General features: G+C 43.2%; 1 protein-coding gene across 4 annotated transcripts; it reads right to left on the bottom strand.

The window, feature by feature from the left end:
* Positions 1 to 1,305: 1,305 nt before the first annotated feature.
* LOC124177324 lies at positions 1,306 to 14,984 on the bottom strand. 4 transcript variants are annotated; one of them, XM_046559588.1, is made up of 5 exons: positions 14,862 to 14,984; positions 10,254 to 10,329; positions 6,658 to 6,997; positions 6,428 to 6,587; positions 1,306 to 6,354 (listed from the first exon to the last, which is right to left on the bottom strand). In XM_046559588.1, the coding sequence occupies exons 2-5, from the start codon at positions 10,275 to 10,277 to the stop codon at positions 3,999 to 4,001; spliced, it is 2,880 nt and encodes a 959-aa protein (XP_046415544.1). In that variant the 5' UTR covers positions 10,278 to 10,329; positions 14,862 to 14,984; the 3' UTR covers positions 1,306 to 3,998. The 4 variants fall into 4 exon arrangements, with proteins under 4 accessions (XP_046415544.1, XP_046415543.1, XP_046415545.1 ...); XM_046559587.1 differs by having other exon boundaries at positions 14,571 to 14,965; XM_046559589.1 differs by having other exon boundaries at positions 14,840 to 14,964.
* Between the last annotated feature and the right edge of the window lie 11,750 nt (positions 14,985 to 26,734).

The following is a 26,734-nucleotide window of genomic DNA, read 5'->3' as shown; positions in this document are numbered from 1 at the left end:
GATGTACATATATATTATATGTCAAATCTACGAAAATATCGTCTGGCCCGTCAAGTCGACTTTTCAGAATTTTCCCACACTCAAAGGCTGATTGTTTTCGCATTTTAAAGTATTCGCAGAATTCACCAGATACTGAAGTATGCTATTGTACAAAATTGAATTCCTTCTTTTTAATTTGCACCCCAAATTCTGTGCGACCCTCTGACCAATATTAATCATCAGAACCTTTTATTCGTTATAATTTACTATGTAGCTTGCGATCTACCAATGTAAATGAAAAGCACATAATTTCATAATGTGAATAATCAAACACATTCCGTCCGAGCGTACACGTGGTACATCATGTAGGATGCTTCAGGCATCTGAAGGGGATGATAAATGTGGGTACGGCCGTAGAATACTTTTCAAGTGAGACAAATGAAGCTGGAGAATAGGATTGACCACGCTGCCCCTGAAGAATGATAAACCGCTGGAGCTATCGTGGTTCGTTAATTATATTCGGTCTTTGATACCTTTAATGTGCCGAAGAGCTGTGGGCGTGAAAAGCACGAGGGTCTCGCTGGCGTTATTCTACTACTTGATACCGTGAAGCAATAGCAATCCCTCAAGTTTATCATAAAGGACCCCCGATACCCTTTTACCACGAAAAAACATGTCACGTTTTTTAGCCTCACTCGGAGCTGAAAAAAAAAACTCTGCATAGAATACAATGGTCCACGTTAAGATAGCCGACGTCGAGCCCAGCAGCCCGGATACACCGGGGATTAGGCGAGCTGGCTTATTTCTGCACGCTCAGTAAATCGATAAAAACGAACAAAGAGAACAGCTGGGGTTAATTGGAAACGTTCGAATCCATGAATCTATACGATTTACCCATTGCACAGAATTACAGCTGATTTATCGCAGCTTTGTTCATTCTTTGGTTATGGATTTGCGGTGTGTGAATGATTATAATTATATGCCAGTACCTCCATTCTGCTATTGATTATTCCATTCCGTCTGTATCATATTCTTACGCCGTGCAGCGTTGTTATTGTGATGCGCACTCTTCTTATAACGTAATAAAAAATTGATCGGTTTATCTGACCCTCTTCCGATCACCTGCGATCTCGTTTATTTTATTGAGTCCGTCGAAGGTGGCTTACGAGCGGTTCTCCAACTGAAGCTTATATGTACAGTTCTCGCAACTTTCATTGAAGTGAAACTTTTACACCGATCGAGTGTAATTTAAACTGATGCGACTAAAGAGTGCTAGCGTAATTGGAATAAGATGACTCGGCAGTTCGAGATGGATTTACGTAAAAATAGTAGAAGCATCATTACATTTTATTTCAAAGAATTAGTGAAAATTTACAACGAGTGTTTGACAATTTATTAGAAATAAAACCGTACGTCTCGCAACGTAATTTCCCTCGCATTACTTTTTAAAGATCTGTCGAATTGTAGGGACGAATTTTTTCTTCACATTGAGTCAGTGTATATACAGAGTAGCACCTTACTAAAGTAACTAAATTTAAATGGCTAAAAATATATGTCGACAATAGACCGACTCTCTGTAAAAAGGGGCATAGTTTTTGCATATCTGGTTGGCTGGCAGTTGGTTATGTATAACTTTGTATATTGAGCAGGATTGTCGAAATAACGATTCGTTGAAATGCATAAACTGGCGAGAAACGTATGTGTACTAATTATAACGTGCAACGACCCTTTTACAAAGACATTCGAAATATTTTCATCCAAGTTACAAAATAGGTTTCTTTTTTTTTTTGATTCTCGTTATATTCGTATAACGTGTTACAATATTATATATTTGTATATTATTTTTTTGACACTTTTATCAATATTAGCATTTATCTGTTCGAACTACATGTATCAGTAGAATACATACATACATACACATATACATGTATCTATTTGTAGTATGCGTACATTATCTACTGGTAGGTATAAAGTTTGAATACGGTAGGTAGGTACGTACATGTGTTTTTATGTATACGAATGGTATAGAATTTATCGTAGTTTAACTAATCGTTAAGCGTAGACCCAGCACCACTTTTTACCTAATCCTATTATCACTAGCGATCGCAAGGGAATACGGTCAGTCAAGTTTCGAAAGTGGCCAAGCTTCGGTAAGTCGGGTTCATTTTACTCTCATCGTAATTGGAGACTTCCAAAATCTGTCTGACCTTCCTGTTAGGAAGCTAAGTCTGAGTTACGCATAAAATTATTGTCCCGTTAATCCTATTAGTTTAAAAACATTTCCAGCCAAACTCTACAGTCCCACTCGCACCCTCAAGAATTGTTTAAAATGAAAATTGAAAAGTAAGTAAAGAGAGACAGAGGTTAGAAAGATTAAACCGGGGAAAACGCGAGTAGCTAGTGTAAAGCCTGGCTTGTCGTTTGCGAGCGGTGCTACGAAAATCCCTTTCCTCGATAGAACGTATAAGGTAGATTAGTTGACGAGAGTCTCGCTCCAGCCGTGAACTTTGTAATTATAATGCTAATTTAAACGTATCGTTTTAATGACTTTCGCGGCAAGACTTGGTGAACCGCAGGACGGATTAATCCCCGTTAATAATGGGAGTTCGAAATCTCTCCAACTTAGCGAGGGCAATGTCTATATACCTACGAGAATAAAAAAAAGATTTGAATGTTAATGGTTATGTCGAGCCGCGATGCAGGAGCGCCAGGCTCGGCGAATGCCGAGAAAATGTACCGACGAGTTTTCAAGTCCGTTAGCAAGTCAGCTGATCTGTCGAGCTCGAGCGATTAACATAACAATGACGATCCTACGTGAGCGAGCATTAATTTACGCCTGGGAAGCTCAGAAGTTCGGTCTGGCAGTGTAGCTTTAAAGAAGACCCGTTGTCCTGACCCTGGCGACAGGTCTCGTACTTGGAAGGCGGTATTCGCATCCGAATAACCGGCGAGGTTCAACGGGAATTTCAGCAGGGTCTCTTACTGTGATCCGATATTCCAAGGGATGAAAGCGGAAGTACAAACGGAAGGGACCAACGGCCAAAAAACGAACGCGGACACAGCCGAGGGATTTTCAATTAAACTTTCAAACAGTTGAACGAAATTATAAGTTGCTAGCTACCCTCGTGCGTGTCTTATCTTTCTAGTATAGTTGTGACTTGGCCGTTGCGAATCTCAAATCGTTTCTACGCTACTAGTAACAGTACGTCATTTTATGGATTCGTGGAACATTTGATAGAGATAGAACAAATTCAGCACACACGATAAACACGCCAAGTTCGTACGTTCTTCTTTAAGGAGTGCCGTTAGTCCCTGCATAAATATAACTACGTGCATACTGAACTTCATACCCCAAAATCCGTTAAAACTGGTCTGACCAATTCAATGATAGTTCATACACTGTACGACGAAGATAGTTACAACCGGTGACGGTGTAGATTTTGCATAATTAATTATTCTTCTTTTTTTATGGTTATATCCCTATCGAATTATGAAAAAATCGAATCAAAAGTAATATCTTCCAATTTAAAGTTGAGACAAAATATCTATCATAACAAACACAAGCCTCTCGATTTGCGAAATGGAATAAAATTATATTTTATTCGCGAATTGTAAGTAGATGTATTCAAAGATGAAGCCTAATATATGAAAATTGGTCTGTTCAGAAAGCGATATAATTCCAATCGTTTTATAAACTGGAATACTATGATTTTTAAGATTAATCCGATCCCTTAGAATTTCTGATGCAACAAGGTGAAATTGGTTATGCCGAAAAAACAGTATCACAATTATTTCACCGGATTTAGGGTTTTGCCGATAATACACGTATATTTAGAATTGAATCATTACTTCCGCCAAGTGCGTTTTTTCGATATTGTTAAAAGAAAATCGCACACCTACGTGAATTTTTCGGAGAGGTCCCTTCGATAATCTATTTTGATTTTGGACTATGAGACGACGCTGCGTCATCATTAGGCATCTGTATCACTTCCTCCCTAATTTCGTAATCATAAAGATCCTCAGATCTGCATTTCCGGTTCCGAGTCGTCATGGAACCAACTGGAACTTCCCTGTTGCTGGGTTTCTCGAACGGTCTCAGAGTACCTGGCCTCCCTGAAGACCATTCCCTGCGTCCCCGGTGCTCCGCTGGCAGTGATCGCGCCCTGTTGAGCGTTGCTGAAGACGGAAGAGGTCACCTGCTGGTGGTGCTGCTGATAGGGCATCCGCCTCACGGGTTGCGGTGTCGTTTCCGTCGAACTGACACCGTCCTCGCCGCCCCAAGTCCCTCTGGGAACCCCCCAGTGTTCTGTGAACTCAGAACCGGACCTGGCAAGACTCGGCTGGCTCAACGACCTGACGAGAGACTCGCCTTCGTAAGAGCTCAGACTGGTCAGATCATCGCGATCTGCTCTGGCGAAGTCCCTGACTGTCATCTCCGACATGGATCTGAGATCGGCTTCGCTGCCTCCCCGAGTTGTCGAGCTCAAGCGTCTGTAGCGACCAGGAGGAAGAGGAGCGCCTCCTCCTTGCCGCTGGTCCTGGGTCAGCGTCCTGACGGAGCTGCCGCCGTCACTCTCGTACTCGTAGAGCGTCGGTAGGGACGACCTTCGAGATCTGGTGTCCCACTCGGAACCCTTTCCGCGCTTGTAACGCTGCCCACTTTTTCCGGGCGGAGCCGAAGACGGAGGGCTGAGGATCCTGATTATCACGTCCCACTTCTCCGATGAGAATAGATTCGTGTATCGCACGTCCTTTCTGATCAGCTCGTAATCCTCCTTCACCACAGCCTCGGTAAGAAGAGTGCGGAGGGTGCTTTCCGTGGTGATTATCTCTCGCCACTTGACGCGTTCCTCTTCCGTCAATTCCGCCGCGTGTTGCGGTTCCAGTACGCGTATCAGGACGCTCCAATTTGGAACCGGATCTTCGTCCATCATTCTGGATGGCATCTCCACCCTGGGTGTGTACGTCGGCTCTATGTTCGTATCGACCATATCGAGCAGCTCGGGTTCCGGTTCGTGAGGCGTTGGTTCGTTTGTGATGGTAAGATTAGACGCTGAGCTTATGTCAGAGAAGTTCTCCCACTCGGGAGGGGGTGGTGGAAGCTCCTCCGTCGGATAGTTTCGAATGGTCACGTCCCACTTCGGGTCCGGAAGGACTTGTGGCCTGGCATGGTACTCGGTCACTTGCCGTCTGTGACGTTCAATGTCCTCTATGGTCCGCTTCTCCGTTACAGTTCTCAGGAAGACGTCGTCGACCTCGTGCGTCGTAATTTCCGGGCGCCTCTGAGCTACCACAGGCTCGACGAGAGGCTCAACTCGTTCGGCGGGTAGTTCGTGGTGCAAAACAGTCGTGTGCGTGCTCGGCCCAATGGATGGCGGAGGCGGTGGCGTCGGTGCAAGAATGCTGGCGACCTTGTATCTAGCGTGAGTATTGTCGGTAACTTCGGTGAGGGAGTGAGTATCCGTCAACTCCGTATTCAGCGAGGTCAATGACCTCGGACGATGAATAGCCATCGGTGGTTCCATCGCCTCTCTCTCGGCCTGCTTCCTTAGAATCCTCGAGTACACAGGCGGTGTTTGCTGTCTGGATATGGTGGCGTTCGGGGGATAGTGCAATTCGGGAACGTACGAGAACGAGGTCATCTGAGGTGCAGGTGGTACGGGACTCTCCATCGATCTGGCGGACTCCTCTCTTTCCAAAATTGTCGTCAAGTTTCTTTCGAGGGCAATGCTTGCGTCGGACTCGGACGGCAACGGACTAGGTGGCGGAGGTGGCGCTCTCTTCACTCTCATTTGCACGTCGAATTTGGGTTCTAGTGGAAGAGCGACGGGGTGTCGAGGAACTGCGATTCTGGATGCATTAGCGGCCGTCATTGCCGAGGTCTCCGCGTCCGCCACCGATTCCGAATAGAGCGAACTCGGTGTGCGAATCTCGGCCTGCTGCTGGTGCATGAAAGCTTTGTTATCGTAGGATCCAGCGGAGGAAACCGGTAAGGAGCGTTCTTCGTCAACTTCCGAATGGCTCTCACTCGGATAGTCGCTGGGAAGGGTGTCTGAATGGTCGATGACGAGATTGGTCTCGCTTCCGGAGGATGACGGAGCTGCGTGAAGGAGCGCGTGAGCCCTGGGTATCTTGAGACCCTCAATCATGGACAAATTGCTGAGGGATGATGTCGACATTTTTGTTATTTCAGAACCGGATCCGGTGCTGAACGGATGCCGGTGAATAACGCGAACGTTTCTTCGCTTCAGGCACATGTACGAACAGCCCAAGCCAATAAGTAGAAGCGTGAGGAACAGGATTGCGCAGATAATCAGAAGGATTTGGAATCCCTGGAGTGGTGCTGGCAGGACAGGAACTACGGCTGGTTCATCGCTGTAATTATACCGATAATGGTTATTGACAATTCCCATCCCAGCCGATACTTTTTAATACAATATTCACTCACGTTCTTATACGCTGCGTTATCGGTGGTACAATTACCACTGGAGGAGGATATCTGCAAACAATGGTGATAACCTCGTCACCTTCCATTTCGAGACCAGGATGGAATCGCACCACGATGTTATTAGTGAAAACACGCTGGGGATCCTGGACCGTGCCACAGCCTATGTTGAAAAGATGTCGATTATTATGTTCTTGAGCTCAAAGATGCCTCAAGTGGGTAGCAATACGCACCTTTAAGTGGCAATTCTAATTTTGTAAAATTAGCGCCGTTTCCTCTAGCCATACAGGCACTGTTGCGATCAAAGTCAGCGTAAGCTACACCGTAAAATGCTTCATTGAATTTTAGCTCGACTTCCATGCTGCCTTGAGCACAGTTCAGATGAGCTTTAGTACGATTTAGGGATATGTCTGAAGAAATATCATCCAATTTTGTGACTTTGCCGTCCAGAACGGTACTAGGCGGGAGTCCTGGCTGGTACTCGATGCTGTTTGCCTGGGAAGCATAGTTGCTCTGAGCCAACACCTGCGTGAATAACGCCCCGAACACGGGGATCAGCAGGTACAGCGTCATCTGAAAATGATAAAAAATAAAATAAACCTTAATTGTAAATTTTTTACTAAAGCTCAAAACATATGCGACAAAAATCCCCAATTGGATGATATCAAATGTTTCTTAAGCGTAATCGTAATTATTGATTTTCAAGTCCAATTTGATGGTTTTCGGTTTGATTGACAAAGTTATGCCTAGATGCAAGATCCCAGCACAGTGTACCATAGACATGGAGAACTATATGTAATTTGCAACCGGCTACGAGTAGATAGTAATACGATCGTTACGTTACGCGCCAACGGCACAAATAAGATTTTCCCAGTTAGAGTCCAGCGAAAGTTGTTCCGGTGGGAAAATACTGATATTCTAACTAGCGCACGCTAAGGCCAGTTTCGCATAATTTGCAAAGATCGTGATTCCAACGTGTCAACCAATCTTAATCAATTGATGAAACCAATTGCGCCAAGCAAGGCCCAAAATGGATCACTGCCTTTAGACTTCACAATCACTTTCACCAGCAGTGATTGAGAATATACGATCACTGCACGTACGCGGCTATAAGCTGCCCAAGGACAATGCGCGTTGGACAGTCTGCAAGGAGCCTGCATTCCAATGTACTGGTTCAACTCGCTTCGCGTTCGGACGAATGGAAAACGAAAAAGAAGCGAGAACTTTCAGCGTTTCAAAGTGCTGAAAAGTTTGACGTGAAATTGAGCCAATCCAGTAGTGCCGAATTTGTGTAACAAAACAAAAATCAATAGTACGACCTGGTTAGCAAGAGACGGTGCGTTTTTTGCCGAATAATATGTTACTATACGTAAAGCTTTATGTAAGTGGTTACATCTGAAAATGAAATTGGTTTTGTAGAAATTACCAATTTCCTAAAATCTCAAAGTTCACAATTTAACCACCACTGATGTACTCAGAATCGCATACTGATGTAAAATGTGATGCTATATTATTAGTGTGACTAAAATTAAACGTCCTTCTTCTCAAGGTTACTTGTGGGCGACTACTTTCCACCCCGCAGAACGAACTCAATCCCTTTGATTAAAATGTATTGAACAGAGTTAGTCTAACCTTATCGTAACAATTACGACAGCAGTGAAAAGATCTGTAGAATCGACAAACTTGTAAATTATGTCAGGCTGTAAATAATAAAAATTTCATGAGAACTTTTCATTATCTTTTTGTAATGCGCATAGCAAAAATTTTCATAAATACACGTGTAAATCGATCTTCGCAAACCGCGCAGCTCACTACGAAGACAATCGATTTTAATACCTCTTTTAACTAGGTGAAACTAAACTATTCTCGATTGTTTAGATCAAAATTTGAAAGGATATCCTTGACTTTGTTGAAGTTCACTCTTTCGGAGAAAATCCATGGCATCCTCTCCAAGGAATCCCGTCCCCATTTTCTTTTGTTCGCCCATTCTTCGAACCATGCTTAACTACACCCACGGCTACAATCACCTTGACGATCTTTCGTCAAGCGTAAAGTGTCCCTATACCGCGTATCAGATTCTACCTCACTCTCTCGCTATTTTTCTCTCTTCTGCCACTGTTTTTAGCACTTGCACTACCTATTCGCTATCTTTGAGCACTTTGAACAAAAAGACGGCGGAGACTTGTCCGTCGTCTGTAAGGATTGATATTTCCCACGAAGGTAGGATTCACCACCGTGAATTCCTACGACGTTTATCGAGCCAGTGGCCCTTTTTTGTGCAGTTATTTTGTCCGTCGGGAGCAAAGTCCAGCGAGGGGTCTCCGTCGGGATTCACTGTCATCGGTAAGTAACGTCATTCACGTTAAACGGGGGATCGCCAATTCGCCAGCAGAATCCGAGCTACGGGTCGCAAAAATTCTACAGTATTTTTGCGTGAACAGTCTCCGACCTTGGACAATCCGGTTATGGAGGAAAGATACGATCTGAGCAAGTTCCACGAACATATTTTTTCCCTAGTTGAATGTATCTCTGCGTAAAACACATGATACGAAAGCAGCATGTCCCGGCGGGTAAGTTTTGATTAAATTAAATAGGAAAATTCAGCACGATTGATGGAGGTAGAACTGTATTTCAAATGACCTCCAAACTGGTAAGTGATAATTTAACTCTTCGTTCATCGAGTCTGAATCGTTCGATAGCATGTTTTTTTTTTTCTTTTTTTTTAAGTTTAAATCACTAACGGGATACGGTCGCTTAATCAAGCATTCGCGGTAAAGCTTAGACCTCGCGCAGCCTCTCACTGATCTGTAAATGCGTGCGTATAATATACGTATATACTGTGAATGGCTGTAACTGTTTGCAGCGTATTGGTATGTGTAGGTGCAGGAACTGGACGATGATGTCAGACTCGATGAAAAACGTGTGGGCAGAGATCGGAGCTTAAGTGTCCAGATTGAAAACATACGGATGATTCGTGACTTACAATTAATGACGACTGCGAGATTGCCGGGATAATAATTTGCAAAGGCGCACCACGCCGTGAAATGTACAACGGTAATTCGATTTTCAATTTAACATAATGGTGGATCCACGTCGGGAGATGTCGTTAGTACTTTTTGCCGAGTCCCAAGACGCGTAACCACTGGGTTAGGCAAATGTGAGCTGGAGTACGTGATCGAATACGGAATGGCGCCAAGTGTGTACAGAGCTTAGATTCCTGCCGTATTGACGTACGCGAAACGCGAAACGTGAAACTTAACTGCAGAATCCAGTCAGTCAGTCAGTGAAGTATGTAGAGCAAGGCTGCAAAGCGTTGTGTAAGAAACGGTCGTCTCCTCGACGACTTTCGAGTGTGTCTGCCAACTTTGAAACAATGCATTCACGTCGGCGTACATCCCTCGAGATTTCCTTTTGCTTCGGGGAACCTTTCGGTGGTGTTCAGTTCCTCGAAGGATATTAACATCGCTCACTCAGGGAGATTGCGTAGGTACAAAGAGGAGTCGAGTTCACAGGGGGGGGGGGGGGGGGGGGGGATTAATCCTAACTCCATTCGTCTTTACCGTACAGATGTTTGAAAGTTTGACGAGCGCTCAGAGAACGTTCGGATGAAAATTTCGTCCATTTTTAACAATGGGATTTTCGCTCACCTCTTCTTCACGGTACATGCTCCGGTGCACCAGACACCGTTACACTAACCATTCTAGCTAGTTTCGTCGGCAAGATGATGTATCAACATTATCAACAATGCAATGCATTTGCATTTTATTTGTGATCATAATATTTCTTAGTATCGAATATCATACTCGTGACAAATATGTTGTTTTATTACCTTGGTCACGTAACGATGACCCATCTTGTTCCAGGTAAATTAATGTTGTCTCATCGCCGTCCCATGGCTGGAAGTTCTGCAAAAGAATTTTTAATCGTGAAAACATTATGAATTTTATCAAACTTGTACACGCATAAAAATTCCATATGGAGTGTAACTGTTTTATTATGGATATTTATTTTTACCACCTATACTTTACACATTGTTGTCCGAACATAATGAACAAAATCTATACGCTGTATTCAAAATTCTATAAAGGGTTTTGTATTCATTAAAAAAAGCTTCTGGCAATGCACTTCGTAATCGTAACAAGAATCAATTGGATTGTGTTGAAAAGAAAAATTATCGTGTTCTTGTCTAATTGTAAACTTAAAATTATTTTCGTGAAGAATGATGATGGAAATTTTAGTATACGCATCAATACTACGAAATTCAAATTTTTAGTGATCGCGAATCCAATTAACTGCACATGGTTGGATAGGATGTTTATTCATGGCTTTCATTTTCGGTACACGTTCAAAAGTACTACGAAAAACAATGACATCAAATGGGTAAACCCGAAACTAAATCAATTACAACTCATAGGTATTCGTTCTTTGAGTTTGACTAGTAATAATTTGCAACTGCTGTTAGAATATTCTTCCAATTAGGTTTCTCATTTGCAAAAAGAGTCATAAGCCGCGTAATCCGAGTAACGAATCACTTATTGGTTACTGAAAAAGTAATCAACGTTATTAAAATTTGCAAACAGGGTGCTTATTCAGCACTCCCAGGTTCTGTACTCCGTTTACATCATTAGTAAATAAATCATGATCAAATGTGCACGATGGCGGGTTGCTGTTGTGCCGAGAACTGTGATAAATACGCCGCCGAGAGGAACTTGAACGGTGCTACAAGGCGCAGAACGTGTTGCTGTCACGATACATTTACTGTCTTTCGACTGCCCCGTCGTCCGAATAAATAAAGGTCTGACAAGTTGACTCGCGAATGCTTTTGTACAAGAACGCACCTAGGTTTCAAGTATTACGTAAGTTAACTGGTCGGCCAGCGATTAGGACGACTGCAGGAAGACACGACGAACAGAGCTTACAGGCCTGTTAAAGACGGAACCAATGAGCTAGACAAGCCATCGCGCGGCGATACGAAGACGACCTTCGACATTTCCGGCTCTAAAAACATGCAGCACGTAACGCGTCGCACAGCAGAGTAGATGCGACATCGACGCAGATAGGAAGTTTTATTACTAACGACGAGAAAGAATGAGGAGGAGGAAGAGGAGAAGAAGAAGAATAAGAAGAAGTCCCATGCATGACTCGTTATGAATTGTCAACAAGGATCGTTGTTGGAAAATCGTGTAACACGTATGTCTTCTTTGTTCCCGTCTCGTATATGCTTCCATCCGTTCATTATTCAGGTACCGAGCCATACACCTCGCTCCTCACGCACTCGAGCAAAGACCGCTGACCCCTTCTACAACTTGTCCCGAAAAGAAAACGCTCTCTTTAGCCGAATTTCAGACGTATCCATGGCATCCGAATTCACCTTTTAATTTTCACCCATTCGCGATTATCCCATTGAAATTCACGACTCATCCACCGGCCTTGTTTACACAAGAATAATGGATATTCCAATTCGAATAATTTTACGAGGAATACGTGACGGCTGTTGGCGCTGCGAGCTGAATCGTTCTTGACATGCCTGGGCTAAAGCATCGCCCCTCTTCTCTCTCTTCCCACTTTACTGACGTCGTGAGTTTAAAATTCGGGCGGAGAACGGATGCTATTGAAAAATTAATGAGAAGTCTAAGGCTCGGCGTGACTCAACACTCATTGTTGCCCTTGTGACAACTGCCTGGTCCCACCTCTCGATTTCCGCGAAACAAACACCAAATTCCAATGCTCTTTTCCCGCGAGGTTTCGGTTCCCGTTCTGTCCGTCTCCAGCCCCGCCATATCAGTGCACTGGGACATCCCGTAGTTTCGAATGAAGCTTTCTCAGGACGGTGAGGTTCGCTATGCAGTTGTTCTTCCGCACTCGAGTGTAACCTGGCACAAGAGCCAGGGCGATCGGTACCGTTGGTTCGTCCTAGAGCGCGCGGATTGCGACAGCACTGATTGTGAGGATGACGGAGGCGGGAATGCAAAGAAAATTCGCGGCTGTTTTTGGCCCGAGGATTTCTCTCCGGTACCTGCGGCTCCGCGAAGTGAATTTTTCCTTGCATTCGTTTCGGTTGGTATCAATCACCCGGATTGTCTTGACCGTCGACACTGTCACGACGTCTTACGCGACGTCGGAAGCTTGGATAATTCGATCCCAGCAACCCAACTGCCGAATGGCAACTGAGAAGTGAGATGACGAGAAAATTGATATTTCGTGGAACTAAATGAAATTTTTCAGCTTGTCGATTCTCCGATCGAGCTCTGCGGAGGAAACTTGACGTAGCATTCGCTTCTGTTAAATGATTCCGCTTTAGCTGCCTTCAGGCACGATTAGGGTTTCCATTAGTTCTATGCACTGACAAATTATTTCTACTTTTCCTCCAAACTAATCAACAAATGGGTTAATCGATGCGAACGGAACAAGTCTTATATATTTTACGCCACGGAATCTCTAATCATTAGCGGTCCGATCGTTCGAAAGAAGGCCGCAGAGTTGCTGGCGCAGACTGCGAACGATATGCCTTTACGAATGTTACAGCTAGAACCGTTCAGGTTCCACAGCGGTACGTACAACCTGTTTGGAATTAACGAAACTTTCATCAGTTTTAATTGACGCATAGTAAAGCTAGGAAAAGTATCACACACTCTTTTTCAACTACCTCCATTTTGCACCTGGTAAAGTGTTACGTTCTGTGAAGTGACACCAGTACCCAATGTTGAATTCAGTATAACCTTTAGTTTAACGTCTATTCGACCAGAGTAGTACGATTAAGATTGTGAGGTTGCTGATATTTCTTCCCCACAAAACCGTATCCACTTTTTTCCAGTTTGTGCAAATGACCTTGGAAATGTTAAATCCGACCGTATAATCTTGGTTCATGATCTTCAAGCTGTTTGCTGCATCGCTTGTCTCTGTACGATCTCGCTCCGTAAAGTGACTGTTATTTTTCTCCAGCTCGACAACCCGCGTGTAGGAATCTATGTTGTTATAATCATAATAGGCGTTATAACTTATGTGCATACTATAGGATGTCCAGGAACGTACAGTATGTTGTTATACGCGTGTGCCCACACAAACGTGGTACATACCGCCGACCGCCGCTCCAACTTTTTCGTTTCAGGCGTCAAATAAGACCGACCGAGTCGATATTGTTGCGCAAAGGCTAACTTTCACTGCTTCGTGTCCTGTGCCACGCCATATACTCGTAGATACGAACGGTGTACCCAACACACCGACAGCCAGGCACGCAGCCTCCGTGTATTTCCAGTCAGCGCATATTACGCTTTGCACACATGCGTGAGCTGACCACACTTACGTGTCAAGAGACTGGGATGGCGTGTGGCGAACGGACGAGGACCGGACCCGCGGAGAGGCGAAGACTCTACCAATGACGTCATTTCGGGCGAGAACCAACATGGCGGTCGCGTCATTCGGAGAATTATTCCGGGGACGTCGAAACCATCTGGAAATACGGTTCCTCGTTACGAGTAAGGAGCACGCGATATTTGGAGTACCACAAGCTCTTTCGCGTAAACCAAGGCTTCCCGAGGCTCTTATCATTCGTTCAACCATCACCGTTGTTGGTCTTTTCGATCTAGGTATGTACCTGTGTGCGTTTTCGGCCATGATCGGTCTATAAATAGAAAAATCATCCTTTCACACCGTGAGAATGGATCGAGCAAACTTGTAAACTGGCAGGAGCGTGGATGGCTAGCATCTTGCGTTGCACGTGTATGTAACTGACGTAGAAACGATGTACAACGCGAATGCGAGCGCGGCGGTAACAACGACGAAACATTATCGTGAGGCAACCTGGTCGAGAGATAATAAAAATAACAAAAGCACACAGGCCTCACTTGAAATAATCGTAATAAAAGGTGGCTACAACTTCGTGAATGTCGATTGTGGCGTGCGGAGCAGCGCGAGAGAGATCGGAAAAATTGGAAACCTTGGAAGCTTCGGTCACGGTACAGAATCACGACGTATTTATGCATACTGTATACACGGAGGTGACGTACGCCGTCTGTTTATTCGGCCTTCACTCCGGGTATCGGATGGGAGAGTTTGATGTCGCACTCCTAACGGCCATCTCGCGTTCGCACAATGTATACGCAAAGCAACGGCTGACTCGGTGCAGCATCCGGAGAAATAGTCTTACCCAAGCGTCTCGGTCTCCTCGAGGGTCTCTGGCACTGACTGCACTATTCCGCACACATTGATCACTCGGTAAAGACCCTTTACTCGTTACAGCGTGTTTGCGTTTAGTTGGCAAAGAATATTCTAGGTGTTAGGCGTTGCGCGTAGTTCGGACGACTGCGGAATCGGGTGAATCGGTTGACTTGGTTCTTGGATCGGATGATTGTTACTGGGTTATTTAACCAAGGTTACATGCGTATCAGGCGGTGAATCGGTTAAGGCGAAACTGACCAAATTACGTAGAAACACACACCGTTTTTGTTCGTTTGTGAAAAGTATAAAAAAAAGTATCGAATCGGCAAAGCAGCCTCGCTACTCTAGCTTGGCTCACTGGGAGGCGAGGCTGACGGCAACTGCAGGCTGCCGATCCAAACTTCCCCGCGTTTCCCTCACCGCCGTCGTGATGGACTCCCCACCTTCCTCTGGAGTGGCCAGTGTCTCCGTCCTTTGCGGTTCGGTTTCTTTTCCACTACCTCCTTCTCTCTTTGCTCTCACCTGAACAACAATCGCATTTTCTCTCTTGGAATATATTTAACGGCGTAGTCGCCTTGTGGTATTGTACATCATGTACAGCATGCACTTAAGGTCCGTGCCCGCTTTCCGCGGTCTCTTTTTTTTTCTTTCAATAAACACGGCACAGATCATCTTCCCCGGTAGATTCTTCTCACTCTCCTTTCTGCAACGTTTCTTATCACTTTCTTTACCCCACACTTTCCATCTACTTTACCACCGTTTTCGATCTACCTTTCAATCAACCAAGATCATTCCAATTTCACCATCCGATTTTTCCGCCGATTCACAACAGATGCAACGCTTCTGCAGACTTATAATTACACAGCGATTAGTACCTTAAGCGGAACAAGATGATTCGACGAAACTTTTTGTCTAGAAACTTGATTGACATTTGTGTAAGTAGATGTTTCTACACAATGGTCAATGATTTCTCATCTTCAGCAAGATACTGCGTTTATGTAATTAACCATTATGCATAATATCGCATGCTAAATGGTGAAAATACTAAAGAGCACGAAAGAACAGCGATGAACAGGTTTTATTGATAAATACAGCTGTTATACGTACACTCGCTGCTTGTTAATTTCATTTGTAAAAATTTCTTCTAATAATCACTGTAATTATACCGTATGAAAATCACCTCCTTGTGCACTTATACCGCGTATGAATTCTTTCAGCAATTGAAATATGTAACTCTAGAACCATTTATGGCAAGGAAAGTATCCGCTTCTGGTACCCGATGCTACGTTTTATTCGTACTGACTTATTTTCATTTCGTTACAAGCTTTTTACATGAATTGCGTTATTATCTCTCAGTGAGTGAGAATTTTGAAAGTTACCGCCTGTCAAGAAATTCAATTTAACGTGTGTACTCAGCCGTCCCAGTTTACTGTTATGGAAGAAATCTTCACGCAATGCAAATCTGAATGTTCAAGTGTTTTCTGCGCACAAGGCAATCGGTAGCGGAGTGCCGATAATTGCATACATTCACTTCGACTGAAAGAAATTATATAAAAATTATCTGACAACGATCGGAATGCTTTTAATTTTTGATGAAATTGATCTATAACAGTCGCCTCTCGCTACGGTTGAGCGATTGCTTATATCAAATACTAAATAATAATTTAGTGGAGTAGGGCTCCGGTCAAGCATCTCTAAGACACCAGGTTCGATTCCTGGCTCCGTCGTTCATTTTTCGAAATCACCAGTTTTTCGAATTTATATCTCCCAACAATGAACTTCTCCTAATTAATGTTATGCACATCCGCTTTGCCCGTCTTGCGTGGCTTCCCATCGGAAGCGTTAGATTCCAACATGTAAACATTCATCTACATACATTTTTACATCGGGTGCTCAAGAGACGAAAACGTTCTATTCACTAAATAATAATTATCGACGACGAGTCGCATTCTTCACTCCAAAACATTACACCGACAAATTTCTACTTTCTAGCCTGTTTATACCAGCGAGTCTGGCACCTCGTAATCCGTTGTTTAAACATTCGCTTCACCGTTTCAAACGAGGATCATTCGTCGCGGCATTTCAGGCACGAATAGACAACGGACGTTGACAATCGCGGATACCAGGCTTCAACATTTGCGTGCTCTTGTCATGCTCCCACGAACTCTATACGTGCTTCGGTGTGCTCGGCTAATCCCTGCAACCGGGTATGAATATCTTCCCGGTTCCAATGATTCTGCAATTTTGATATCGCAGGTGAGAAATCGAAATGCTGGTATGCACGCAACGGATCCTGCACCAAGGCTGAAGGCTGTACCTACCTTATCTAGACGGTGGCTCGTGTGGGTAGCGGCAAATGAGGACCGCCTACTCACCTCAAAGTTCAAATTCTATAGTTGTGCGAAGCTTTCCTGCGCACTGTTTCACCTCTACAGATGCATGCCTAAACCGTACGAATTCATTAACAACTTCGGGCTCCCGTCCGCTTCCCTTTGCTGTTCCTCCTTTACTCCACCCCTGCACCACCCTACAATTAGATGGGCTAGATTTACCTTGGTCAGGATGCGTTTACGGCATGTATGAGGTGTGCCTAACCTTCGTATTGAAACACACGTGCGTATGTGTGTATTCTCCTACGGCTACACGGGGTGTTCCGAAATAATGTACCGTCCTCGTATCAAATGGTATTTAATGCGAGTTCCGTTCAATTTCCAACATGGTGAACCTTCAAGCTGTGTCATAATTTATCCAACAATACCTACAGAATCGTAACATTTTGCTGGCGACAAAATTGGTTTTATATGGTTGATCGACTGAAATTCTGAAATCGACTTTTTAATCGAATGAAGAAAGGATAGCAATCTTGAACTACGAAGACATTGCAAATTTTGCTAGACTTTTTTATTTTTCTCCGAATGAAAGTAAAATTCCGTAAGCATTATTCTGTACATTGTTACGCTTCTCAGTCTTTATCCGGGACACTTGAATAAGTAGATACAAATCTACTTCGAAGAATGATAAAAAATATTTTTTCCGATTATATACATATACGTACGTACGCGGAGTTTATTCGTTTACTTTGGATGATCCGTACTCGGTTGCAGCCACGTCATTCGAATGGAAAGTAAAGCCAAACGAGAGAATATCGCAATCGACCTCGACGATTATATTCGCTAATGTAAAAACTGAAAATCTTGTCGTACACGATTACCTTGATTATTTTGATCAATCAGCTCCGAGCAATGAGCTGAAATTATTATACAAAATTGCGAGGGTTACCCAAAAACGAGACTGCAACGGAAAAGCTAGCTAGGTCTAATCTTCCGGGAATCATCTGAACGGAAATGAAACTTCCTTGTCCCTGCGTCCACATTATCCTAATTTCATTCACATCAGGTCTTATACGAGTCTCGAGGGCGCTATGCATGTTTCAGAGCACCGCGTATATGTGTATGTATATAGAAATTCTGGCGGGTAGATTTCGGGTATTGTAAGGGACACGGAGCGCAGGTGGGTAGGGTCACGCTTCGAAGGGTCAGTTAATCACTCCCTCGTCGTCGCTTATTGTCGCTGCACCTGTCCCCCGGTTTTCGTCTCTCTTTTCTCGCTTCCTTCCTCGCCGCTCTGCACTGATAAAGGTGATGAAAATCAGATCGAACTGACATTGTGCCTTTGTTGCGTATGCTTTTTCAGGTCAGGTTTAGAACCTTCTGAAATCAATGTCGGTACGTGCAAATGGAGTCGCAGTATCCTCATCGTGTCGAACAAGTCACATGCAGACTTAATTTGATGAGTTCACCTAGAGAATTAGTTACTTTTTCCCAAAAAAAGTGCCCAAGTTTTAGAGTGCACAGATTTGACAGTATCGCTAAGAACTTAGAGGGTAAAAAATATTTATCTCAAGGCTGAAACGATTTTTAGGGATGTTGGAACGTTCCGATCACTAACTTTCACGTCAATCTATTGCACCATGGGAACCATTACACGTTAGCTTATAAAATTTAACGATGCTTCGCGCAACAGACTTGTTGCCTCGAAAAGTAGGTGGTTGACTCTTCTACTCTATCGTATACTTACACTGTCAGTATCATTATTTGCTTCAACGTACTGTCGGAAGGTTGACAATGTAGCCTGCTCGACTTATGAATTACAGACCCAGCTGCCTCCATCCGGATCACGTAGGAAAAGTCCCTCACGCGCGTGTGTTACTGTGTAATCCGACTATCCCACAGGGCGTCAAGTGTACTGTAGAAATTTCTCCCAACGGTATCACAGAAACCTCTGGTATGGCACCGTTTACTCTAAAAGCATAAACTTTCAAAGCGAATCATAACCATTTCGGCACGAACTGTTCAGACTCAACGTTCAAGAATGAAAATTTACTCTAGGAACCTTTGCTGCAGAAATAATGTGTCAGTCAATTGCCAAATCGACAAAGTAAGAGGATATCTAAAAAAAAAATTACGTTGTCGAAAAATCACCACAGTCAAAATCTCCATATGCATGGTCAAAAATAATTAATTCTACAAAATGAAAATCCAGTTGAGAAATCCGGTGGCACGAGTACTTCGTATGAGTTTTTCACGATGATTCACTCTGTGAACGAATAATTATTCTCAAAGACGATTGTCTCCTGTAGCAAATTGAACCTGAAGTAAATATAACGACGTTATTCGAATGTCACGTTCATTATCGCGAACTATGTGCGTTCACAATACCATATGTGAGGCAGATTTACACAGCTGCCGTGTAATCTAGCAGCCGTACGCATCGGTTTTAATTGATTCGATAAACGTCGGCTCTTGTGTGGATACGAGCACAAAGCAGCAGCGGAAGAGGACCAGTTTTTCATCCTTCAGGTTATTATAATTTTTTCTTCCTTATCATTGCTTCAAATCAAAAGATTCTCTCTTTCGTATTGCCTTATTTCGCATCGTATAAACTTTTTTCTTCGTCCTTTTCCTCCGCGCCTCGGCTCTTTTCCCCGCAGGGTTCACGCGGCCGTCTCTCCTGACGACGACGGTCAGCCTCTCGGCTGACACTCTCTCTCAGCCTCTGCCGGTGTACCGGCCCGTAAATGGCGACTTGTACTTCGAGTTTGGAGGCCTTGGGCGCCCACGCGGTCGCCTTCTACCCGCACCGACACCTTATGGATTCGCTTTTCTTCAACTCCCGGCGTTTCGCAATTCTGCCAGAGCACGAGCTGTCCGACGTGGAGTTAATTAAAGGCGATTAAAAGGCACCGCTTGCACCGTAAACGCATGTCGAACTGCATTCGTACCTCTCACTTATTTACACACTGTAAATATAGGCATAATAAGACCATTATTTCTGTAGCAATCCTGCAGTATGCTGTCATTCGTTTGCGTCGAAGAATGAAATCATTTCACACCGATCATTTTTAGTATCGCGCTCTCGAACAAAATGGTTACGTGTTCAAAATAGTTTATCAGTCGATCAGTCAATAAATAATAATCATCTCTTATAATGTACATTATAATTCAATTGTGAAATACGTATTCCATTCTCAATAAATAATTATGATCTGATCCTGATCATTTGAAATTTATTGTTGTTCATCGCCAGACTCGTTTTATTTCAGGTACCCACCTGGGATGATTTTAAGTAAAAAGAATACAGAAACAAGCACACATGGTCTAGTTTTTGAATCGCCATTCCATGATATCCGAATGATTCGAAAATGCAAAGTTGAGTTTTTGGATGTATTTGGAATATTTGTAATTTCCTTAACCTATTTCAGAATGCCACGGCTATTTTTGTCGTTATTATCTCAGTGTCATCAATGCCGCTGTTATTATCATCGTCACGTACGGGCGCAGAACGACTAGAATCGCCGTCCGCACGCGAGAATGAACGAGTATTCTGAACTTGGTCGATTTGTATGCGCCCGCCGTATCGCGTTGTGTCTATCGTAGGGAAGATCTTGAAGGTTTCGAGGGATGGAAAACAAGAAAAGGTACAAAATCAGTGTTTGAAACGCCGCCGACATACATGAGTAGCGGAGGGACATTTCAGACTTCAATAATTCCAAAATTCCGAAGAAACTCTTCAGTCAGAAAGCGCGGTATCGAATTTATTTTCAATTGGCAAGCACAAGCTCAAAGCTTTTACCACCAATTTATGACACGTTTGTATATTAATTATTTGAAGCTGGTTAGAACTAGTAAAGAAAATTATATTAGGAATGCGTTGATGCATCGTCGCTTTTCCCGCGGTTGTTCAAAGCGGAGAGCGTGTCTTGGCACTTTCTCCGTTCGCAGCCGAAGACCTTGAGTCGAGGCATCCTCCTATATCTCGCGTAGCTAGTGTAGGTGCGCGAGTTTTTAGTCCATTATAGAATGAGTCCCTTGGGCATACTACATATTTTTTTCTCTCATCATTTTATTCTGTTATAATTTGATGTTTTTGTAACTGAGCCTCTTCGAGTGATCGCAGAATTAAATTTTTACAAAAAGTAGTTTCATATCAAAGCAAGCTGTTGGCTAAACCTACACAATACGATTTGCTCACGGACATGATACTCGAACTTGCTACTTATTCTTGTAAAAAACCCACAAACTTCGCTTGGACTGATTAAAAAAATTACATCCAAGTATACCCGTATAGGTATATATCAAATATTGACGGATAAAATAATATTCTACATCCGGTGGATGGATTTTTGACACTTATAGTTTCGGTTATACTGCCTTTGGAATTTTTCCGATGGTCAATTTATTAATAACGCGTTTATTTTTCGGTCGATATTCTGATTGGGAGACGAGATTTCGTTAATCAGCCTTCGGGTTAGGAAAAAAGTATATTAAAGAACAATCAACATTGTGGAAAGCGTGTTAAGATTGAATAGATACGTGACCAAATACTTCACAACTGTAACCACGCACTTCTTTATTCTAATAACATTTTTCTTTATGCACACGACGGTACAATAAAACCGCACGGTGTATCACGACTATTGTCACGAATACAAAGCTGTAAATATTTGTTCGGGATTTATTATGTTTGGTCTCGAGCAGTACATATTATCACTACAGAATCGCGATTTAACCAGTCACTTCCATTCAAATCTCAATCAGGTTAGGAATAATAATAATTATTATTCTAGAAACAAAAGTCAACTCAAGCCACGACATTGTTCAAATTACGCGTTGAATTACGTGCACATAAAATACTTTTGTTTAGTGCAATCCTTATTCGACTGTGAATCGAACAGAATTTCGTCGCAAAGCAGTGAGAGAAATTAATTATACAACAACTTTGGGATATTGTACAAACAGCAATAAAAGTTTGAAATAAGCCTATCGGTTCTTTCCAAAATCTTTACCAAAATGCTGGTTTCGTTTTAAATATATCAACTCCGCCGATCGCGTCCAAGAACCTTTCATACACGTAATGGTCATTTGATAAATCGTAAAAAACCAACTTCAGTTTATTGTGAATGTTGACAGTGGCGTACTAAAAAGAAAGGGGATAGTCCGAATGGTCAAGCTGTATTTTTTAGGTAAAACAACTTTCGATTGTTACGACTTGCACGTTGAGAACACACCTACACAAGCATATTACAGTGTAATAGAAAGCCGTCGAACCGCGGTAATATCCGTCAGTCAGCCGATTTCTGCTCAGCTCAAACGTGGCCCCTGATACACCCACAGAAATAGGTATGTAGGTATAACGCAGACCTCGCGGGACAAAGACGGCTAGACAAGCGATCATTCGGAGGTGGAAGAAAGGGGGAAGCGAGGCCATTTCGCACATGGTCAACCGGTGCTCATCGGCGACGCTCGAGTCTCTCGCTCCTCAGCTTCGCGTCTCCGATCAGCCTCCGACCACGGATGCTGCTCGCTGGTCCTGGATGCCCATCGTCCGTGGGCGACGACGGGTGCTTCGGTCCATGCAACGGGTGGCCGCGGCTGTCGTTCGCGCCCGGGCAGTAACCTCTACTCGGCGCGTCAGCTCCCCGTGGGCCACGCGAACCAACGAACGAACCAACGAACCAACGAACCAACGAACGCCTTCCACTCGATCCTGTGAGATTCCTTCCCGCAAGCAACGCGCATCTTGAGCGTAACTACCGGTTAGCTCAGGCGCGGAGCCAGCCAGCGAAAGTCCCCCGCGTACTTCGGCTCGCTGAAAATCGTCGGATTCACCCAGCGAGTACTTCACTACTTCAACTTACCTTCCACATCAAGCGATTTTTACAGACGAGCTTTTAACCCGATGCCCATGCTCAACTGCGAAGAGAAAACTATGCATAGAAAATTCAAATCGTGTATAATCTGTTCGAGTTTTTGTACGCGAAAAAACGCTATTTTGCCATTTTTCATTAATTGCAATCGTCACCCTGAATCTGTTCGATTTGTCGAGCGAGAAAGGAGATATAAACGCATTCGTAGCCTGGGTATGTTTCATGCAGCGCTTCGTACAGAAAGATCCGTTACCAAACGTCTATAAATGGAACCACATGCGTATTACACAAGATTATTGCGTTATATAATATTTTGTACTTCTGCTTAGTTTCTTTTTTTTTCTTTAACTTCTTTTCGATTCTTGCCTTTTCATTGGTTGTTTGAGGTTGTAAAAGACGCTTGATATATTCCACCGTGGAGTCTTTTTTTTTTTTACTCTTTCCACATAAGTGCGATTGAAACGACGTATAAAGACATTCGTGAATACACGTTTCGTCCTCTGAACTCAATGGGTTGTTCAGAATTGAAAGTGGCAAAATAAAAAAAAGCTTTCAACGAGAAAATAAGTGTCATCCATTATGAGGCACGCGATTTTAATGTTGAAATGACAAGATGATGATATGTAACGTATAACAATCGATCGGCCGATTAGATGTACGGTGACCATTGTGTCGGTGTTCAAAGCTACGATCTATATAAATGAATTATCTGTTGAGTTTAGATTGAATAGTATCGATTTGAAGGTAAAGGTTTACGGACAATATCAAGTGCTGGAGTTTTGTGGGATTGTAAGGCTGGATAGTTAGCCGGGGCTTGACTCAAACGATTTGTAAAATATTATAATAATTTCAAGACCGTTCGAGATGAAAGCTATCCACCTGACAACTTGTTGGATAATCAAGAGGAGAAGTCCGGAAACCGTAAACATGTATAATCTAAATTGGCCACGTCAAAAAGAAGCCAATTGCTATGAAACTGCACCTATATTACGCCGTATCAGAATTTTATAGATCAGAGGCCGAGATGGGTTGAAACCAGTACTGAATTATGTCCCGGTGAGCGGAACGGGCTTTAATGATAGGAGACGTGGGAATTAAGCCGCCTCGCTCGGAGATTTAAATTAATCGAAATTTAGCGAGAGGTCAAGCGGGTCCGGGATTACGACTAGGGCGTGAAAATGACTTGCACGTCGCGTCTTAAAATGGTTATTGAGACTCGAGACAGCAGTGGGGGAACTTTCGAGATGTATTCTCTGAAATATATTCGCGAAGCGTTGTGAGAATCCTCTATCGTTAGTGAAAATTCCCGGTAATTCTTAATACTAGGTAACCGACCGAACAAGAGCGTTGAACCGTGTCGCTCTGCAGGCGAGAACCACAGAAGACTCGATAGTCTGGGTTTCAGGGCCCCGAGGGCCTGTGAACGCCCTTTGCAATTTGCTCAATCTCGTCGAGATTGGACGTGGCCGGTATAATACGCCCGTTCGTTAAAACTGTGCACTTTTTTAACGTTTCAATAATCACGACGGTACCTACACGAAATGGTTTACCTACCATTTTTCCAGGGATTCTTGTCGTCGTTTATGAAATGAACGTTTCTCGGAGCAGGTTGGGTGGAATGTGCAGGGTATTCATCCGCCCATTCATCATCTCCAATGTGCGGACCCCTATCACCCAACAGGGAAAGAAATTCTCATTTGAAATACCGCTGGGAAATAAGAATTGAAAACCGATATCAGAATTGGATTATCCTCGCAACCTAAACGCTGATACTATAATATCGCCTAAAACTATACTTTAATGTACGTCATGTCTAGACGAGAGAGTTATATGGACAATCGAGATAAATTGCAAATTTCTCCCCGAAACACCCACTTCGCGTTTGAAATAATATAGTTGTATAATAATTCGTTTGAACGTACGTCATTATTTTCACATATAATACCTACAAGTAGCCTCGGAGTTTGGAGAGTTGCGAGTCATTTTCTGACACAGCTGAATCTGCAGTGCGTTTAGCGAACTGAAATACGAGAATATTTCCATTCAATATGTGAGATAATTCGAATATATGAACATTGATTCGCTTCCCTTCAGGTTTTCGAAATGTAACGAGTACAAAAAATTATAGTACATTACACATACGGTAACCATTCAGCTTTCAATATCATTATGGCACGACGTAACCAGGTTTATCGAACAAGTATTAAAACGCGACTTTGGTTGGATGTGAATGTTTATAACGAGAACGTCGACTAATTGGAAGCTCTTACGTAACGCGGTCATAACAAAAATTAATTACGAGATGAACGAATCAGTAAAAGACTATCCACACGAGGATGCTTATAGATGATGATATTCAAATGGAACTGAGGCAACAGATTGCCTTTAAGGGATTTCGATGAGCTCCCGTTCTTGGCGTCTAAACGGTACGTCTTCGAATAGGCGATAGGCAACGAGCAAGGCAGCATCGACATGTAGAGATTTTTTTTCTTTTTTTTTTTGGAGATCAGGGTATTCCTGGCCGGCTGCGATCTGAATTCCAGCGCGGTTTGGCGAAGATGTTTACACGAAGATACCCCCCGACTTCCTCGCACGGCTTATAGTGCCGCAATCAATCCAAGGATCGGCTTCATCTATACACCAAATGTTTCGGGTTCGATGCGGTTCAAAAGATTCCCTTTGTCTTAGGTACGTTAGCGTCGGAAACGTCGAGACAACGGCGCGTAGACATCCTTCGAGGGGTCTTCGTATTGCTTTATTCCGCTGATTGTTTTCGTTCCGTTGTTACACCGACCCGCGACGTTGATACTGCCGAGTAGCTACGGGGGTTTGTATGTTTTGGCAGCAGGCACCGAGCAAATCGCTTTCAAACGATTTAACAGCCAATTTTAATGCTGGGGTTGCGCATTCTCCGTCATACCGCGAGGCCTTGGATACGATGCTGCGTTTCGGTTATGATTGGTTTTGACAGATATCGCCGGAAAAATTCTCAAGATATCGCGTTTGTTTGGATTCTAAATAGTTCCGCGGCAGTCTCTGGACAAAATTTGTCGCTCCTCTTTTGACTCGGTCACGCCAATCGTAAGTGTTATTTTATTTTTTTTTACTTTTCACATTACAGGACTCCTCCTTGTTAACGGCAAAAATCATGCACCATGATTTCTTCTACGCGACAAAGCAACTTGAACTGCCGCTCTTTACCACACAGAGTCCATCGATTCTCCTGCATTAACCATATTAATACAGAATCACCCTCACTGGCAGGCACAACACTTTCACTTATTTCAACTGATTATCGACATGAAGGTGATATCTGGCGCGAAGTTTCGAAAGAAATATATATTTTTTATCCTATACCCTGACACTAGTATCACACTTTGAATTTAAAATTGTACATTAGTAAGTTTTGAAGTACCCGATCATTGCATTATAGCCAGAAAATGTATAAAGAATTATGATCGATCAGCGGAGATGATACAGCGGTCTATCATACTCCTTTATAAACGGATGTGACGCGGATGAGTAGGTTTATTGTTTATTGTTATTCTGGATCCGCACTATACATATAGTCCACACCAAACAATCGGTCACCACTTGAAAGGCCTGAAAAGTCGCTTTTATTATATCGTATTATAGCATAAAGCATATTGACGTCAGGTCATAAAAGATTTTTTTATAAACATCCCTCTCTCGTCAAGAGGTTAATAATATTTAAATTTTTTAGGATGGAGAAGAATAAAACAAAAAGTACCGACGCGATCAACACGAGATGCAATAATAAATATTCATAAAAAAACATATAGGGCCACAGACTTTCGCGAAATTAATTCAAAACGTGTTGTGGGTCGTATGTGATTTCTGAATAAATAAGAAATTGAAATGTTATTCATTTATAGCTGATCAGCGACGACGCAGCCGCTATTCGTCGAGTCAAGAGGCCAGGCCGG

The sequence above is a fragment of the Neodiprion fabricii genome, chromosome 3 (genome assembly GCF_021155785.1).
Source record: "Neodiprion fabricii isolate iyNeoFabr1 chromosome 3, iyNeoFabr1.1, whole genome shotgun sequence".
Lineage (NCBI taxonomy): Eukaryota > Metazoa > Arthropoda > Insecta > Hymenoptera > Diprionidae > Neodiprion > Neodiprion fabricii.
Note: the sequence above shows the minus strand (reverse complement) of the source record. Positions and strands in the feature narration are given on the sequence as shown.